General features: G+C 39.5%; 1 protein-coding gene across 3 annotated transcripts in view; it reads right to left on the bottom strand.

Annotated features, from left to right (window-relative positions):
* Positions 1-310: 310 nt before the first annotated feature.
* pdzd2 (PDZ domain containing 2) overlaps positions 311-19,135 on the bottom strand; it is a 57,799-nt gene continuing 38,974 nt past the window's right edge. Inside the window, exons 11-26 of one of the 3 annotated variants that reach the window (XM_041937960.1) lie at positions 18,555-18,669; positions 18,338-18,411; positions 17,796-18,018; positions 17,330-17,447; positions 16,976-17,108; positions 16,528-16,609; positions 16,182-16,285; positions 15,533-15,698; positions 14,245-15,128; positions 13,929-14,073; positions 8,998-11,623; positions 8,028-8,145; positions 7,789-7,890; positions 5,636-5,906; positions 4,767-4,901; positions 311-2,114 (exon numbers count right to left, since the gene is read on the bottom strand). In XM_041937960.1, the coding sequence (XP_041793894.1) occupies positions 1,948-2,114; positions 4,767-4,901; positions 5,636-5,906; positions 7,789-7,890; positions 8,028-8,145; positions 8,998-11,623; positions 13,929-14,073; positions 14,245-15,128; positions 15,533-15,698; positions 16,182-16,285; positions 16,528-16,609; positions 16,976-17,108; positions 17,330-17,447; positions 17,796-18,018; positions 18,338-18,411; positions 18,555-18,669 (5,463 nt within the window). In that variant the 3' untranslated portion in view covers positions 311-1,947. The remainder of the gene's footprint in view (positions 2,115-4,766; positions 4,902-5,635; positions 5,907-7,788; positions 7,891-8,027; positions 8,146-8,997; positions 11,624-13,928; positions 14,074-14,244; positions 15,129-15,532; positions 15,699-16,181; positions 16,286-16,527; positions 16,610-16,975; positions 17,109-17,329; positions 17,448-17,795; positions 18,019-18,337; positions 18,412-18,554; positions 18,670-19,135) is intronic. The other 2 variants (XM_041937962.1, XM_041937963.1) reach the window with 2 other exon arrangements.

Here is a 19,135-nt window from a genome sequence, read left to right as displayed (position 1 = left end):
GTGAACCTGGGGCATTAAGGCAGTCTGAGAACCACACAGGTATGGAGTAAATTAGCCAGAGCTGCCTCTTTGAATTGGCTACAAAAAGCCTTCCTCCAAATATCCTTGATGCAGAGTTGATCAAAACATAGCTCATATAGTTCATCATATTAAGTGTCTGCTGGGTCCATGGCTCGCCAGTTTGCATTGTCATGCTTGTGCATATGAGGAAACAAGGAATACGGGGGCAAGGACCCAAATGCAGACCAGTAATGTGGAATTGGTGCAGTTCAAATGATTTATTTTTCAAAAACAGCCAAAAAAACCCCAAATCCCCAAAACAACTATCATTAGTCACAAAGGCGGGAAAACACAGGAAGTAAAGCAAAAGATAATACATGAGGGAAAGTTTGTCAATATAAAACAGGAAATAACAAAAGTGACACCCAAAACCATGACACCATAAACAATGAATGGACTAGACTCATACAAAAGTAATTTCTCTCAATCATCACTTATGACCCATAAGGAGTGTGGGTGGTGTATTTATCTGCACAGACCCAACCATCTCCCTGTATTTCTCATATTTTCTTCGTACTTTGCTGTGTTTGTGATGTTTCTGGACTGCAACCATTGGGAAGTTGGTGTGCAGCCCCAGTCGCACAAGTGAGGTCTGGTCTTTATAACAAGGTTGCAAGCAGGTCTCACACACATCCAAAAGGAAGCTTTGGAAATGGTGGACACAGTGCCAAACAATGTTTGTATAGACACAGTAACCTACAAATCCTGCATATTAAAAGTCTGATCTTAAGCCTCTGGAGCCCAGGATGTGAATGCAATCTGCATAGTATGATAACCATGAAACAAATTAAACAAATTATTCTTACATATTTAATATAAAAAGTAGGACTACGAAGCTTTGCCTAATGATGCTGCAAGTAAGTTTACAAGTAAGTCCATGGGTGCTTTTTTTTGGTGATGATGCTAGTGAATCCAGAGTGTGAAATGAGGGTTATTTTTTTCCTGAAGTCAAAACACAGGAGCTGACCTACAAATGAAACTTGGTAATTGTAATTGTCAATTGTAATAATATAGTGTATATTATATAATATATATTTTTATGATTGATTATAATTCCATTCATAAGAATGAGAGCAAAGTAATGCCATTCTTCGAATTTTAGCACATTTTAGACCAAACGTTTTCCCTGAGCTACTTAATAGATATCAGCCCTGATCCAAAATGTGTTTGACTAAGCTGATAGAGAGTCTGCTTGGATCTATTCAGGTATTAGAAATGCAATATTATCAGATAGACCAGAGATCTAAAGCAATACAACAGGACCCTACCAGACCCGACTTGGGCCCTAGGACAGTAACTAGAAACTGAGTGTGCCAATAAAGAAATTGTGAATATGTGGTAACACCAGAGAAGACAAATATAGAATAAACTGTTTGAAATGTTGGTGAGGTCTTAGAACAGTTTGTAGAACAGTTATATTTCTGAAGCTTAGAGTACACAAATGTTGAGCCTAACACTTCATAGAACTACGTTTTTGCAAATTTGTGGTTATTAACGGTTGTCATCTCACAAATTATTATGAATGCTCACCACGACCAGTCATAGATCATTTGACATACTGACTTTATTTTTTTTTAAAAAGGAACAAGTGACAATCTCATTGGATTCTTTACTGTTCCAAAGTAAATCTATTGGAAAAAACTGCACTTCCCATCTGAATTAAATCATTCAATTCAGCATCGTACATTACAATACTTTGTCGTCCACCCAATTTGACCTATTTATAAGTACAAAGACATATAACAAGACAAAACACAAATTTCAAATAAGGTCTATGAAAAAAAATGTAAGAAAATGCTTGTTTTCATTTCTGCTGCTTCTCCATACCCTGTTTTGGAGGGCTGTTTCACACTGGCCCTTATCAGAAAGTTTCTATTGAATTGTTCATTACAGTAAGGTACTGGGCTTGCGGATGAGGAGGCGGATGGGGCCTTTGTTGGTGGATTTGATGATGTTCCAGGCATCATGGTGCATGAGGCCCTCCAGAGAACAGCCGTTGACAGACAGGACCTCATCGCCAACTTCAATAAGGCCAGACAATTCTGCAGCACCTCCTGTTGTAGAGGAGTACAGCAAATTGCAGCCTTACTTAAAGTTACACACTCTAATTTACTGAAATCACAATGCAGTTTAGTTGTATGCATTAGTCTGTGCCTAGACAGACATCCCAGGGCTCTTGATTGGAAAATACTGGAACAGTAGTCCTTGGTAGAATGTCCCTGATGCATTTGCTGATGTAGCCAATGACTGTGTTTGTGTATGTGTCAATGTTGTTGTCCAGATTACATACCACTCTGTGCTAAAATAATGGAGAGTAGTAGTGTAGTGTCTGATTGGTCAAACGACTGCTAAATATTGCACGTCACAGATGTGTTTTGCTTAAGTTTCTGTCTAGACGCAGGCAAAAGTACAACTGAGATGTGATCTGATTTGCCAAAGTGGGGGCGAGGGAGGACCTTATTTTCTTCCCAGAAGGAGTGTAAAAACTGTGCAACTGATGTGTTGGTGATATTATGGCGTGACTTTCCTCAGGTTGTTGTTGTTAAAATCCCTATCCATAATAAAAGCAATGCTCGTGCAGCACCAGATAATTCAAACCATGGATATCAATTATTATTCACTAATCATGGTGTGAAATGACGTGATATGCAAAATTTGTTCTCTATCATATTGTATGATAGGGTTGGCTGAGTGGTGCAAATGAAACAACAAAAAAACAAACAAAATAAAACAAGAAATAAATAAAGTTGATAACATTGAGACATGGCAGCTCTTCTCGAAGCTATGTTTTTAGACATAAATTAATCCAGTTCACTGCGGTTCAGGTGAGGCCTCTCTTATGGAAGCCCATTAAGGAATTATTAAGTCTATAACTTAGCCTAACAGCCTACCTTGATGTCTATAAACTGCTTCTTCGAAGGCTTTTGCTAGATGGAAATGCAATCAACAAAACAATTTTCATCTTACCCAAGAAAGACCAAGACGCATGTGTAATGTGTGAAGTCATTATGCTACAGGTCCCTGAGAAAGTCAGACAAGCATCAAAGACTCAGAGTAGGATGAAGACAGTAATTTTATGATTTATTAGTGTGTTTGTTACCATTTGGCTGGATTTCAGACATGTTAGAGCCAATAGTAAAACCTAAACATTAATATATACAAAGTTCACAGTTGTGGGTTTTGTTGCTGTACTTGTTCTTCATTAGTCTGAAAAATTATTTAAATTAATTCATATCAAAGATATGCCTAGCAGCAGCGGCACAAAGCAAGTAATTTGGCAAGTCTGAGAATAAAGTATATGTAATTCAAATGCTACAGCTATACAGCTGCTTTTGCAAAAAAAAAAAAAAAAAAAAAAGGCAAATTGGATTATTGAATTTTCATTTTCATTTTCACTCAAATAACATACATAATCTAACAATTATAATGCTATTATGGAATAATATTTTCATTTTCAGGTTTACAATATAACTTTTATTTAGTCCCTCATGAGCCTCCATACTTTCGTGTGTTGGTTATCAAAGCAAAGCAGCAGCCCAAGAACAAGTAGGGAGAGTTTGTGAATGCAGCTACTGAAAAAACATCTGTCAATGTAGCAGACACAGTCTTTTCTGAGTTGATAAACCAGAGATTACCGCAGAAATCTAAAACTTTATTTCACATCTGGGAGATTTATTTTGGTTAAAGACTCAAATAGAGGTTCGTGTGGCAGGTAATGATTCTAAAGTTCAACTTACTGACTCAGAGGCATTAGCAGCCATTCTTAACTGGGCTGAGGAGATCCCTCTAAATAGGCAATCCTTATTGAAGAATCAGAGGAAAAATTCCTGCCTGGATTACACTTTAAAAGTGACAATTTACTGAAGGAAAGGATGGTTGAAGTGAAGAGCCAGTGGATTAATTGATGGATATGTCCCCACAACTGGAAACTCTTAGGCTGTATTGTGTCCAGTAATCATTTTTTACTCCGGACCGCTTTGAGGGCCAGAACATAGCAGGATTCGCTTTGAAACTGAAGCTCAAGGATGGATCGATATCAACTCCAAATTTAGAACCTGTAAATTTTGACATTTGTGTGATGATCACATCATTTCACACCACCATATCATTTATTATTCACTAATCATGGTGTGAAATAACGTGATATGCAAAAGTTGTTCTCTATCATATTGTATGATCGGGTTGGCTGAGTGGTGCAAATGATGTGAAAAATCAACAACAAAAAAAACAAACAAATAAAATAAAACAAGAAATAAATAAAGTTAATAAGATTGAGACATGGCAGCTGTCCTCGAAGCTATGTTCTTAAACATAAATTAATCCAGTTCACTGCGGTTCAGGTTAGGGTTCGGGTTAGCCTCCCTGCTGCGTGCCTTGTGTGTCTTTTGCTGCTGATGTAAATGTACTTGATAGACATGCACTTTGGTACATTGACTGCTATACTTTTATAATATACTTTGTTTCTTTTTGCCTAATAAAAGCTGTTGAGACCTTCTCTAACTCTATGTAGGAATGATGGGCTCATTCTCAGCTAACGAAAACACAAGTCTTTGTTTCAGGTGATTATACACAAATTAAAACATTATTATTCAATATTGATGCCAATAGATGCCACTAAAACCGACACACTGGATATTGAATTAGGTTTCAAATTAATATAAAGCCTTAACATACAGATTTTGAGAGACGTACAGAAAAAAGGTCACCTTTTAAGATGCGTTTAACAATGAGAGGCCTGTCTCCCTGGCTTGAAGACATTCCCCCCTCCAGACTGAAGCCGAGGCCAGAAGAGGATTTATGAAGCTCCACTGCTTCAGCACCATATGGAGCCACATCCATCCCTGAAAAATATTCAACACCCACAATTACAGAGGTGAAAGATTAACATCAGCAGTTTATGAGAAGTTTTTGCGTACTACTAATGCTGCAACAATAAGAACTGTTTATAATGGGCAGTCTATTTAATGCTTGTATCTGAAACAGTGGCATGGACTACAGCAGCTGGAACAGTTGACTGATAGGACAAGTAGATCAGAGTGTTTGGAGATTAGTTTCATAGGTGAGAAGTAGGGGTGGGTGGTATAACCGTTTCATCAACGTCACCGGTGTCACATTCTGCCATGACATGGATTTTGCAATACTGTCATTACTGTGATACATAACTACTACTTTCCCTGCTATAACACCAACTCCTTGAAAAACAAATGTAGGCCCACACCTAATTTTCATTCCTATTTGGAGCTAATCAACACATCCATTTTTTTAAGAATTGTTTTCTTCCTCAAGATATGATCCCCTATATTGATAGACTGCTAAAGCGAAAAGAGGTAATACTGTAATACTGAAATATAATACCATCATCGTAAAAAAAAACACTGATTGATTTCAGGCAGCGAACTGAAAAGGTTAATGTAAAGGTTAAACAAAGACAAAGAAAGACAGGTAAGGTAAAGGTTAATAAGATTAAACGTAACATGGAAACCATGGAGGAAGTTCTGTTTCTGTGGGGGTACAACTGCTTCACTCATGAAGACTGGCAGGTTTGTCTATATTGTCATAGATGTATAGGTCTTACCTGCTCCAGCATCCAAAGACTTCTTCCCCACTGAACACATCCTCTTTGGCTGGCTGGCTGAATCATGTCTGTCTGAGACACTCAGTTCACTGTCCTTGTCTCTCTGAATAACTACCAAGGCTTGATTGAACAGCCTGGCTTGACGAAGGCATGAGACAGCCTCTCCATGGGTTTTACCCTCCAGACTTGTGCCATTTATGGATAAAATGCTGTCACCTCTCTGGATTGTGCCCTCAAGGCTAGCTGCACCTTTGGTGAAGACTCGATGAACCTGGACACAAAGGTACATGTTACACTCTTAACACCCACCGTCCAGAGATATTGGCAAGAACTGTTAAAACATGGCCAGCCTTGTGTTTACATTCTCTTTTATACCTTAGGGAAGTGGCCGGATTGGTCATCCTGTTTCAATACCTTAACATTGGGTGTGTATATATGGTTTCGATTATTGTTATTATTACTGTTTTCATTGGAGATATATGTGCTCTATCCAAATATGGTCTAAGTACACCCTCTGCTGGCGAGCCAATAGACTGGTTTTGAATTGTGTGTAACAACCTCTTGAAAGTGTTGCTATTTTCTTTTCAGTCAGTATGATGCTTCACTTCAGCCAGAGTCTGACTAGCTTGATTGAAGTATTAGCAATTGTATTTCTCTGTAAAAAAGGACATGAGAAAGTGGTTTACCAGGCAGAAAAGCTGACCTAATGACTAGGTCACTAGGCAGGTGCAGCCACACTACAGGAATTGGCTACCCCGAGCAGAACTGTAGAGGTCAGTAATGGGTTGTCATTGTTGCCACCAGCAGCTACCTCAGAACAGACCCTGGCTTAATGCTGCACACTGTTTTGCTTGTCGACAGCTAAGGGCTCATGCATCACCGGATTTGAAGTTTACAGTAAAAGGTGATGAGAATTCTTTTTCTACTTTGAAAATGTGTTCACTGAGCACCAAAGAAGCATGCCACAACCCTGGAAAGCCGATTTAATTCAACTTGCTTTTATGAAGGACCTGACCAAGAAATGCAAGGCAGAGTGCAAAGACACTTTACTGAGGAGATTTCATTCATCTGGGAAATGCTGGCTGCAGCTGTGTTAGGCCTGGCTTCCTAGATATTTAGTTTTGTTGACTTGCTCAGATTTTGCTGATTTAGTCATTTCCCATATTGCACATATTTGTGTGTCTACTATGGGTAAGTAGATTATAGAGTTAAATTGTTTCTTTTTCTTCTTGTATCTTGTACTATGATCCAGAGTGGACAGTATATCAGGGTGTTTTATTTTGAAAATTTTCATGATTCACAATGCTGTTACTATGTCTGTCTTCCTGCCTGAGGTACTTCTGGGATGCCATTGAAAAGCACCACAGCGCACCTGGTGGAACCACAAGCATTGTCTAAAATGGCTGTGATCAGCTCCGCTGGCTGTGTTGCGGCCATAACACATGGCAGTCATGCCCAGTGTGGAGCCCAGTGTATTTTGTACAAAGTAAGGGAACATCATATTATAAATAATTTGAAATGGACAGCATCATATCTGTTTGAAATTGGCCAGTCGTATGATTCCCTGTAATTCATTCAATTTCTAAGATGCAAAGTAGTGGAAGGAGTGTTCATCACATGTCACCTGTTAAGTTTGACTTTTATATAACTTTCAGACTGTTTTCACACACACTCTATGTTTAAGATGTAATAACTCACTGATGGAGTTGGACTACTGCAACAAAACCTGAAGCTTTGAAAACTTGAAGTAGTCATTGGACATAGTAGTAGTTAGTTTTAAGTTCTTTTTACAACCAAAGTGACATATAAGCCCAAACAGCATTTACATTTTAATGATGTTAGCGGAAAGTGCTTAAAAGCAGTCATAGTAAACTGTAGATATAGTTCAAATGAAAATTTCTTAAATACCTATTGTGACAATTTGATTTATCTGCTGTACAACATTTTCTAAGAAAACGCTGTGAGTAATGAATTAAGGCCCTACTGTCCGTGTAGGATTTCATATTTTTTTCAATTTTCAATTTCATTACCCCCCAGTGGTAGTATCAAGAAAATTAAACACAGCTGGCAACACACATCATCATTCAACTCTGAACAATGTACAGCACTGTATTTGAACAGTGAGTTATTGAGCCTCTACACTCTGTACTTACAGTTATTGCCTTCTGTTCAAGGTCTACTCCACCAGCAATACTAAAACCAAGTCCTGAGCCGTCTTCTTTACATAGGACAACAAGATGTGTATCATTGTTAACCTGTTGGGAGTGAATGTGAAAAATTCAGACAAAAAGTAGGACTGAAACAATATAGTCTATGGAATATGTTAGCTACTAAATTACACATGAAATAGGTCTTGCATATGTATGTATCAGCAGTATGGCAGCAGTATTACCTCTGACATGGCCCTGGCTTCCTGAAGTAGGGTCAGCGCATATGATTTAAAGGTCGGGGACGACAGCAGTGTTTGTAGTTTACACTGACTCTCTGGAGACGTAGCCAGCTCCTTTAAACTGTAGACAAAGTGAGTTACATTAAAGACATTTACTGCATTTTTCCCATGATTACCATTTCAAACAAGACTACCCTTACAATGAAAAATGATTCTCAGAGTGTAACATTTAAAACTAAGTAAATCAGGACTGGACTGAAATGGACTAAGTTCTCATGTTTTTAAACTCCGACTGGTGCATGGAAGTGCATGATCTCATTGTTTTCCAACTGACCTCTACCTTCTAAAAAATGGGAGGAAGGGTGAAGAGAAAAACAAAAGTCAGAAATCGCTCATATTTAATAACCAAACTGTTTTGCGTTTGGCTGAACAAGTGATTTACAGGTACAGTACTAAGAAAGGTCATTCTGTCAATTTGTGTGCCAAAATGAGAACTGATTTTGAACTGAAAACTGAGAATTTGTGGCTCACACAGGTACACATCGAACAAAAATGTACATGTAGCAGAAATATAGACATAATGTTTAAAGAAAAATAAAATACATACACATTTATCTAAACATAAATGAGTTAAAAGCAAATTGGCTATAAAGTGCAAGTTTGTGCAAGTAGATGAGTAATTCCTTCATAGCTTGTTCATCACTATAATGGCAGAGTAAATGGTGAGATATAACTTTAACTACAGTGGCTTATATTGTACCTCATTTGTAAGTCACTTTGGGCAAAAGGGTCTTTTTTAGTCCTTTTCAGTCCTAAAAAAATAAGGATTTTTTCTGAAAATTTCATGCCTTCACTCTCATGATGACTTTTTTCTCATGTTCTCATGATATGTCTTGTAAAACCAAAAGATTATTATTATTATCTGAAGTAATTCTCAGATTAAAAATTATAAGGTTTTAATTGAACTCCCTACCTGATGGACCACCCAGACTGTTGTCCATGGGTCTCTAGGCTTCCTTGAGGAGTCACTTCAGTAGATTGAAGATTGCCTTGGCTCGTTCTGTTCAAATCCACTTTTGTCAGGGTTGCAAAAGGTGGAAAGCTCTCAGTGTCTTTGGCTTTCTTAAATCTAGAGGGATGGATGTCATGCGTTGCTTTATCTACAGCTGCATCATGTCCTCTGGTAACATCCTTTGTGCATAGTTTTTCCAATTCAGGCATACTGAGAGCCCTGAACTGACACAACTTGTTGTTGGCAAGTTTGCTGTGTTTCCTCCGCTGTACCTGAGAGCTTTGTGGTGTAATCCCATCTGAGGCTGTTTGAACTTCAGCCTCTGGATTGTCCTCAGTCGGGGGGGTTGTGTTACTGCTTGAATGTGGAGGCTCAAGGTTTATCAGTGCAATGCTAGATGGAGATTTACCAAGAAGAGGTGGGCAGGGTGTGGTCGGGATTAGATTGTCTACATAAGAACTAAAACTCCTTTGCCATGCCTGGCAGTCAATAGAATTAACCAAGCCCATATAGCCAGCAATTCTTTGGTTAAGTGAGGCTCTATATGCCAGAGCATAAGACTGAATGTCACTGCTTTTAGCCACAGGCTTCTCAAAGTGAGCCAGGTTTTCAAATGACTTTATCTTATGCTGGACAGAGAAGGGATTGTAGTTTGCAGACAAGGCTGCATCTGTGGAGAAGCTTCCCCTTTCCATTGTCTTTATGTACAGTCTGGACTTGCTGGACTTAAGGGCCTCTCTTTTCTCCGCAATACTGGGTTTCAAGCCATTACTTGTGGTTGAATGAGTTTCTTTGGTAGAACACAGTGAACTAAATACTGTGTTACTTACCATGCCATTTGTTTTTTCTCCTGTAGAGCTGGCAGGAGAAAGCATTGGGGTTAATCTTGCTTCTGTGCCTCTTTGAGTTGGTGTATAGGCTTTTGAATGAAATGTTTCATTCTCCACCATAACTGGTGATGATGAACCAGATAAGCAAGACATTTGAACTTCTATAAATGTTCTCTGTGTTTCGGGTGGGTGTGATCGACCCTGTGACTTGGCTGTTGTGGAGCATAAAGGCATGTCCTTCTCCTTGTCCAGTTGTACTGTTTGTAATGTGCCACCGGAAGGCTCATGCTCAGCTGTAACTTGCTTTCTGTCACTTACTTTGGGCAAGGCAAGAGGTCTGTTCATATCATACTCGTTACTGGTCTTTAAAAAGCATGGTATGGTTGCTGTTGGTGGTAATTTTGTTGACTGGTTCAAGGAAGCATTGATATTTGAAGCAACTGGACCATCACTCTTGGTAGGTGTTTGAGGAGGTTCCCTCTGTGGTTTATTCTTACTCTTAATACTTAGGCCCTTCAGTTTAGGAGCACTAGTGATTGTTTTGCTTTGAGTTTCAACCTGAAGTTTGAAATTATTACTCCACACAGGACAGTCTGAATTATCAAGGAGTTTAAGGCCAGACATCTCGTTAAGCAAGGAGCTAGCATGGGGATGAGTTCTGCAATCGAACACTTTTTCTTTGTTTATCATTGATTCCACTGATGAATGAGATATTTGTGTATTCAAATGCTTTGATAAATCTGAGGTCAGTGAGGCATCTGCATGCAAATTTGCAATCGGACCCCGAGTGGCACTGTGGGTATCTGGTGGAGAGGGGCTGCTATAAATGCTTAGTCTTCTAGGATTGGATGCCACACATGCTTTAACTTTGTCACAGGATCCAATGGCACTATTAATGTGGGACTGTATAGGAAACACAGGTAGTGTACAGCTGGAAGACTGGCACGGTTGCTCTGCAGAGGTCCCTAATAACCGAGAAAGCTGTGAGAATTGGGGTGTTGTAACAGAGTTTTCTTTGTTTGACTGTGTGACATCACAGAAGACCTTCAACACATCAAACGTCTGATCCAGGTTTAAATTTTGACTATTGGCATGCTGAAAATGTGAAGACCCATTTGGTGACTGTCTTAAATGAGTATGTCCACCAGCATCATGTTGCCTGGCATCACAGGAACAAAACTCCACTTCCTCCTCATCTGAGGAGGGCTCATGAAGACTACCACTGCCAGCCATCTTATTGGCCATTACACTGTTGTCAGTGGTGGAGTCGCTATTTGAATCACTGTCATCTCCTAAGGTGTACATACATGTAGAACGGGCATCAGAACTTTCCGGACTTGATCCATTGAAAACAGCAGAGCTGTTCTCCTTTTGTTGGATTACATGTGCTGTCTTCACAGGGAGGATGGTACCTTGATCCGAGATGGAACAGTCCAGGGGATTGGACTGTATTGGTACCTGAATGCTACCTTTTTTAAAAAGGGTTACTGTATGTTGGCTTGAACTGCAGGATATGGGCTCAACTGAGGATGTTTTGTACAGCGTTTTGTTGTGTGTCACTGTATCACTGCAGAGGCTCTCTCCTGATAAAATGTCATCTATATTGGTGATGGGTATTTGAAAGTCATTCTCTGTTTGGGTTGAATGGCTGGAATTCCCTGAATTAGTATTTTTCACTTGTCCATCAGATGTCTCCTGAACAGATTTGGCTGGGCTCAGTCTGGTGGAAACTGTCAAAATAGACAGTCGATCTACAGCTGGGACCAAAAATGAAAAGTAAACAGTTTAGTTAGGACTGAATAAGACAAACAGATAATCGCTAAGCTAATTACTTGACATAAAAACTAAAAATACAATTTTATCTTGCAGCACAGTGAAGTTAGGGTATATACATGCCATGCCATAGAACAGAATAATACAAGAGGAATGTCCAGGGTCATGGTGTGTCACTCATGCAGTACCGATCTGGTCAGTCGAATCCACATTTAGAAGGCCCATGGAGACCATAGCACTGACACATACCACTGAAAAATCCTTTTACTACCTAAAATATTCTACAACCTGCATGCAATTGCATCACATTAAGAATCTCCAAATATAGTAGTTCTATAGAACTCTATAGTTATTTTGTATACTTGTACACTTAAAATCTCCTTGACTGAAGCGACAGAAGGATCAGAAAGAGGGCTGACTGCAATCTTTCAATTCTAAACAAATAAATATTCTTACCCCAGAGCAATGACAAACTGCACAATTCAAATAACAGGTAGAAATACTGCAATTTAAATGCAAGTTTTGGCATTACAGGTATTGTTTCCCTACCAATGTGATGTTTCCAAAGCTAGGACTAAATATAACTGACATGTCAATTAACTATCAGATCATAAAATTGAATGGCATGTAATGAACCCTTACATGCAGGTATATTGTAGAACACAATAGCTGCAAACTATATGTTGCATCAGATATGTGAGATTAAGCCATTAGTTTAGAAAATGTAGGTACACATATTTGTTCAGATGTTATATTACAAGGCTTAACCAGAAACATTGCTGTGGTTGCTCCAAGATGTCACCTGAGTTGTTCTTTTATTGCTGTCTCTTGTACAAATTAAGATGGGGAGACACAAAGATTTAAAATTAACAAGTTCACAGGAGTAACAGGTCTTCAATGTGGAACAGTCAGTGGAGTGACATATTATTATTTTTCTTTTGCCATATAAATATGTAATTGGATCCGTATTCAATTAAATACCACCTTTCACCAGCAATCCCAAATTTTGTATTTGATGGGTAGAAGTTGAAAGCTAAGAAAAACACCTCCATCTGAAGATCCTGAAATAGTGACATGGGAATAAAACTCCTCTCTTTGGGTGACCAAGAAACAGCAATCCACAGCAATGTCTATGCTTTGCAAAAGCATACTACTCTAATACAATATACATTTTAATTATTAAACTGAAACATACAATACATACAGGGAGTTAAACTACAAGGTAAATCTAGTACTGGTGACTAAACCTAAAATATACTGAGTAAGATAGTCACCATGGATAGAAAGGCAGATGCTTGCAGGTTGCTTTGGGGTGAGTGAGGGAGGCTGGACCCTACATCTTTGTGGGCATAAAAGGGAAAGACATGGGGCTCTATTGAAAGGCATACTGAGTAGATATCTTCTGCTAAAGACTGCTCAACAGAAGTTCTTCTTCTCTCAGAGTGGAACAGCTGATAGGTCACGAGAGTTAAATGCTCGCAATGTCAGAATTTACTGGGAAAAGGTGTTTCCATCTCCCATTACACACATTAACTCATTTTCATAAAAGCCAAAAAACAAATTTTGTCATTTCCTTCAACCTTTTCTCATGCAACACTTCAAGATGCACATTCAAATATGTTGATGGAAACATGGCTTCTGCTTTCCTGTGTAAGCTGAGGAGGAAAGCTGACCTGTTGATGCTAAACTAAAACAAAATCAAGACGAGTCAGCGCTCCATATGGTAAGAAAAAGCAACTACAACATGTAATATGCCATTTTATGAAAGGCATTGCAATATGTGTGACTCATTACCAATAAACACTGACAACTGGTTATACATTTTCCTTGACCAGCTATGACATGCTATGCTACGAAAGCTGAGAGAAAAAGCCAGCAAGTTGTTGCAGATGTAGATCCTTATGCCATTAGCCAACTTGGTTATTCCAGGGTGCTACTTCCCGATGATTGCGATTGGGATGTCGGGAATTTCAAAGAATATAATAGCTTTAAGTCAGACTGACATCTCTGTGTTTTTGGTTTAAATCTGGACCCCTGCTACACCAGTGCAGTGGTATCATTAAAATCAGTGTAAGCAATGAGGAGGCTGTCTCAATGTCCAAGGCCTAGCCCGGACCCTTAGGCAACACTAGTTGGAAAGCACTAAACTGACTACACAAAGGACCACATCTCAGTTCTAATTAAAATATCACATGTGGAGTCCTAAGGTAAATGCACAGCAGTAGCATCCACACTGGTGCTGGATGAGCTATAACTCCGGAGTAAAGTGATTCTAAATCAAAATCTTACCTGAAATTGGTCGCTTAACTTCCAAGGACAGCGTCAAAGGGAGGTTGAGCATGAGCTCCCAGATTTCCTGGTAGCTAGAGGAGCACACCAGTTTTTCCTCAATTTTTACAATCTCATCACCAGGACATAGCTTGCCTGTAGATTCCTGGAGGCACGATTAAACGAAAGAGATTAAAATTAGCTTTTCAGTGAGCAACAGCATTACCAATCCTTAAAATACAAGTAGTACTAAATGCTAAATGTTGTTTTTTATAGTTTCAATTATTGGCATAAGGTCTGAAGCATCCAGTCAGTGATATTGATCAGTCAGACATACCCTCTCCGCTGCACCTCCAGGCTTTAATCCAGTGATGATAACTTTCAGAGGAGATGACATTATCTCCAGGTCAAGCCCAAATGACTCATCCTCACTTCTCCACAGGGTCACAGTGTCAATGGTGCAAACACCTACAAGTTCACTGTCTCCCCTCTTACAGTGCTGATGGGGTATCGACTCACCAGCAGTCCTGGGGTTTCTTTCACACTGTGTGTCATGGAATTGGGACTGTGACAGGGCCAAGCCTGGAGAGGACTCATCAACTTTGGACTTTTGCTGCTGGGCCAGATTTGGTGCTTCAATACTCATCATACTTTTGACCCGCGTCACTGCTTTATGCTCAAGCTTGGGTGAGTGCTTTGACTCCAACTGTCCATCATCTTTATTTGTATAATTCACATTATTGATGGTCAAATTATTGGACCCAGAACCCACCCTTACTTTGTGGTCAAAGAGGCTGCGGATAGGCATGAAGGGTGACTCAGAGCCAGATGACTCAGACTTACTTGTCATAACTTCCTCACACTGTGAGAAACCACCATAGTGTGGTGTTGTCACATCATTGCTTCCACACCTCTGAAAATCCCCCCCATCTTCACCACATCCATCTAACAGTGAATCAGTTTTTGAGTTAATAGAGTCAGATTTCCTTGGTCTGTGGAGGAGCCCAGGGTTTCCAGTGCTGTTGGAGCACTCATCATCACTGAGCTCTTCCTCAAAGCATGTCATTGGATGATGAAGTGGGCTCCGCATGGAGGTGGGGCTTGAGACATCAATGGGCTGACGAACTGCATCCACATGGTGATCAAGAAGGACAGGGGTCTTATCTTGTGATGCGTTGTAGACAGGGCCACTCCCCTTTTCTGTTAGAGAGGGGCAGACTGCTGAGAATAAGATGCAGGTTAGTGGTTAATTCAAAAAGGAAACATGGTGAAAACATTTAAAATGTTAACAAAATGAATTCATTGGTCGTCACTCTAAAACAATATTCCGCATACATCCACGGACAGGTTATGTAAAAGCCAAGTCTGCCTCATAATTCTGTCATTGTCAGAAATGACTGTATTCTCAAAATGTGACAGCTGCAATGAGCCATGGCCACCATGCAACAAATTCCATCACATGACATGGAAAAAACCACATGGGGTTATGCCTAAAAACCGTCCTTTTCCAGACTGGCTAAATCCATATCCAAGAATGCCATTTCAGTTAATCTGGTTTCAAAGTCACTATACTCTACAGCTAGGTTTAATCCCTGCCCATGGTCTTTAAATGAGTGGAATTTTACCATGTGGCTGCGATGAGTTGTCACCCATGGAGGTCCCGCAGCTCGGCTGGTGGAGGGCCTCATCACTGTTTGAGTCCTTCAGCACGGATTCCGACAGGGGCGAGCGGCTAGACACGTCCTGGGAGAAGTACTGAGATAGCTCTGTCTCTGAGCTTAGGGAACCCTGCTAGAGATTTGTGAGAATGGATTATGAACACACAAAACAGCCAATGAATGTTAATTGCTGAATTTAAAATATCCAGCTAAGCAGGAAATATGGTCATAATTCATGTCTATCATAATGGCCCTTGGTTTTACTCTTTGTCACTGATCAACTTTTGGTGGTGAGACAACAAGAATCACAACATTGCAAGGCAGGTAAGAAGAACATTGCTGTCCAATGGATTTTAAAATGGATGTTAAAAAAATGCAGAAGTTAAATTTAAAAAAAATGTTAATAATTGGTTATGAAGGAAGTCCTTCAACCTAAAGGATACGCAAAGTGTGAGAAACATTTTATTTAAATTTAAAAACAGGCTAACTACACATATCACAACATAAAGTTGCAAGCTTTTAGTATTTAATACTAATGTACAAGTTAAGACTAATGAAACAGAACCTTCCCATGTGTCTTTACGGACTAAGTAATAATACTTGAAAGAATTCTTACTCTACTGGCAGGCTCAAGGAATCTCTTCATGGTCCAGCTGAGAGCAGGGGAGCCATCCCCTTGCCTGTCCTTCATTGTTGGGTAGGGGCCTTTACAGGACAGACCTACAGATTACAACCGTGGCAATTAAACCCAAATGAGATCAGATACCCAGATCACAAAACACCTTTTACTTGGGCATTTGAGCCACAGCGTTGCTTTAACACTTGATTGAACTATGGTGCTTGTCTTGTAACATGGACATCTGTAAAATTTCAAAGTTAATCTGTAAAATTATTGTGTGAAAGTGCAGGAGTAAATAAAAGATGAGGAAGTTCAAATGTAAATGTAGGTAAAGATATCAGACCTTGGGAGTGACCTCTGTTTTTGCTCATTTTGTCCTTGTGTGTGGATCGAGCAATAATGTGATCCATCTCCTGTTCTGACACCTGAGAAAAGACAATGATAATGCAGTTTTACATGACAGGCACACTACTCTGCCAACTGCTAGAAATGAATACAACTGTAATGAAGGCATTATATGAAAACATTTAATGAAAAAAAACCCTGCTGCAGTCTGACAGAAAACTGTCACTTGAGAAAGGATCTGTTTTTCAGTTAAAACAACAAGGCCATGAACTTATTTGACTTGCTCTTTGTACCTTGTGGGACACTTCCTGGTGTGTTTTTGAATAGAGACCCATGGTTCAGGCTGTTCTACACATTATTGGGCTCTTACACAGTACTAGATAGATGCTGACTATTCTAACAGACAATAGATCAATCTAAATAAATAGAGATAGACATCCTCTTACCTTGGGGTTAGGGTGCCTGCTTATAATGAGACTGACTGGTCCAGGGCCACATTCACTGAGGATGGCATAGGCCTCACTGAGAGCAGCATGACGAAGACTGACTGAGTCCACCTCCAGTATCTGATCTCCTCGACTGGACAGAGAAGCACAGCACATGACCTCTCGTCGTACATACCTCAACATAAATGCACACATATACTCTCATATGTCAACATGATATGACCAATAAATTAGAATCAATGAGCTTAAATATAATTATGCTGCTTATTTGGTATTTTTGCATCAGTGCAAGTACATATTAACTTCACTTTTGTCTATCGGTTGGCAATTCAAAGATTACCCTGAAGTTTTTACCTGAGCCTGCCATCCATCTTGGACACAGAACCCAGTGCCAGACTATGGATGTAGATGCCAGTAATAGAATTCTCCAGGGTCAGACAACAGACTCCAATTCCCAGTCCAACACCAGGTTCTAAAAAATCAGCATTCACTATGAGAAAAGTAACATTCTCAAAAAGCAAGTTATCGATCACTGCAAAAATTGCCCAAGACAGCTGCCACAAATATCTAATTCATGAGGAGAGATTATTACAGCCACAAAAAGACGATAAGGATATACTAGATACCAGATATATACACAAACAAAGTGTGTGTATGATAAAATTCTTGTATCATAACAAACACTGCATGTTTGTTACTGCTCTCTCCAATACTGTTTTAAATAGAGTACAGGACACAAATGTACTCTCTTTTTTTTTTGGTGTCAGGAAAAGACACCAGCAGGACACCTCTAAACAGTCAAGCCATCAAGTCAGCTAACCTTTATTGAGTGTGACCTCCATGATGATGCAGTCTTTTGGTCCAGGACCAGGGCCCCTGCGGCCATCGACCTCTTCAAACCCTGAAGGGACAGGTGTTCCCCCACTAGTGTTGGAATTAGGTGAGCTGGAGCGGCTGAGGAGGGTAGGGGTTGGACAGGGTGTCAGGCTGGGACTGCGGAGACGAGTCCGAATTGTCAGTGTCACCACACCTTTTTTCAGTTGCTGTTAGAAGAAAAGAAATTACGTTTCAATGTTAATGAAGTAGAGATGAAAATAGTACCAGCTTTTACATCATGCCTAGTTCAGCATCAGACAAATTCAAAAGAAATTCAATACAAATTAATTTTTCCTGTGGACACTTCGAGCATAAAAAGACACTGTGATAAGTTAGCCAAAGACATTTGTTTGTTTAATGGAAAAAAATGTCACAAACATTCAGAAAACTGTTTCAATTTCTATTTTATATAGCAGAATTACTCCAGCTTTTCATGTGTGTTTTAACAACACTCTTTGCTAGAACCATTGTGAACATGCATTTCACCTTGAAGGTCTGGATGGCCTGCTGGTGTGTGAGTCCTTGGAGAGACTCTCCATTCACTTCCAAAATCTCATCTCCTACACAGGGAAGCGTACAATTAGACTAAGATGGTCGTTTAGTACAAGCGTAAATTCACTGTTCATTGTTTCAGTCATGTTATACATCTTTACTCTTATAAACATTCTTAATTCAGTGAAGCAGAATGAAAAGGAATACGTACCCTCTTTTAGTCGTCCATCAGCAGCTGCAGCTCCTTGAGCGAAAATGGTTTTGACAAAAATCCCCATCTGTCCACGTGCTGAGTCCTGCCCACCAACAATACTGAATCCTAAGCCCTATAAAAGTTAGATCTGAATGAATGTCAGATAGGACAAGCAAAAGCACAACAGCCAGTGTTAAATCAGTGTTTGTTTTTTGAAAAATATTATTTTTGTTTGATGGTGGATAGTGGTAACAAAGAAAGGAGGGAACAACAAAATCGTAGTGGTCCTGCCCTATAAACTGAAATTGAATGCTGCCTTTCTAATGCCTCCATATCTCATCTCTTATAGATCAGCAGCACTGTGATGTCACTGCAGTGTAGTAATTTGAACTCACAGGACTCGCATCTCAATAATGCTACATGACTTGAAAATAAAAATTTGACCTACTCCAAGCCTTTTCAATATATTAGACACAAGCGTGCTGCTCAGCAGCTGGACTTGCAATGTGTTCAAAAGTTTTTGTTCTATGTATACAATATGAAGGCTGCGATGTTATGTAATGCTGAAAAAATTGTACTCGATTTTGTATATTTTTCAT

Source organism: Chelmon rostratus, chromosome 5, assembly GCF_017976325.1.
Source record: "Chelmon rostratus isolate fCheRos1 chromosome 5, fCheRos1.pri, whole genome shotgun sequence".
NCBI classification, from domain to species: domain Eukaryota; kingdom Metazoa; phylum Chordata; class Actinopteri; order Chaetodontiformes; family Chaetodontidae; genus Chelmon; species Chelmon rostratus.
Note: the sequence above shows the minus strand (reverse complement) of the source record. Positions and strands in the feature narration are given on the sequence as shown.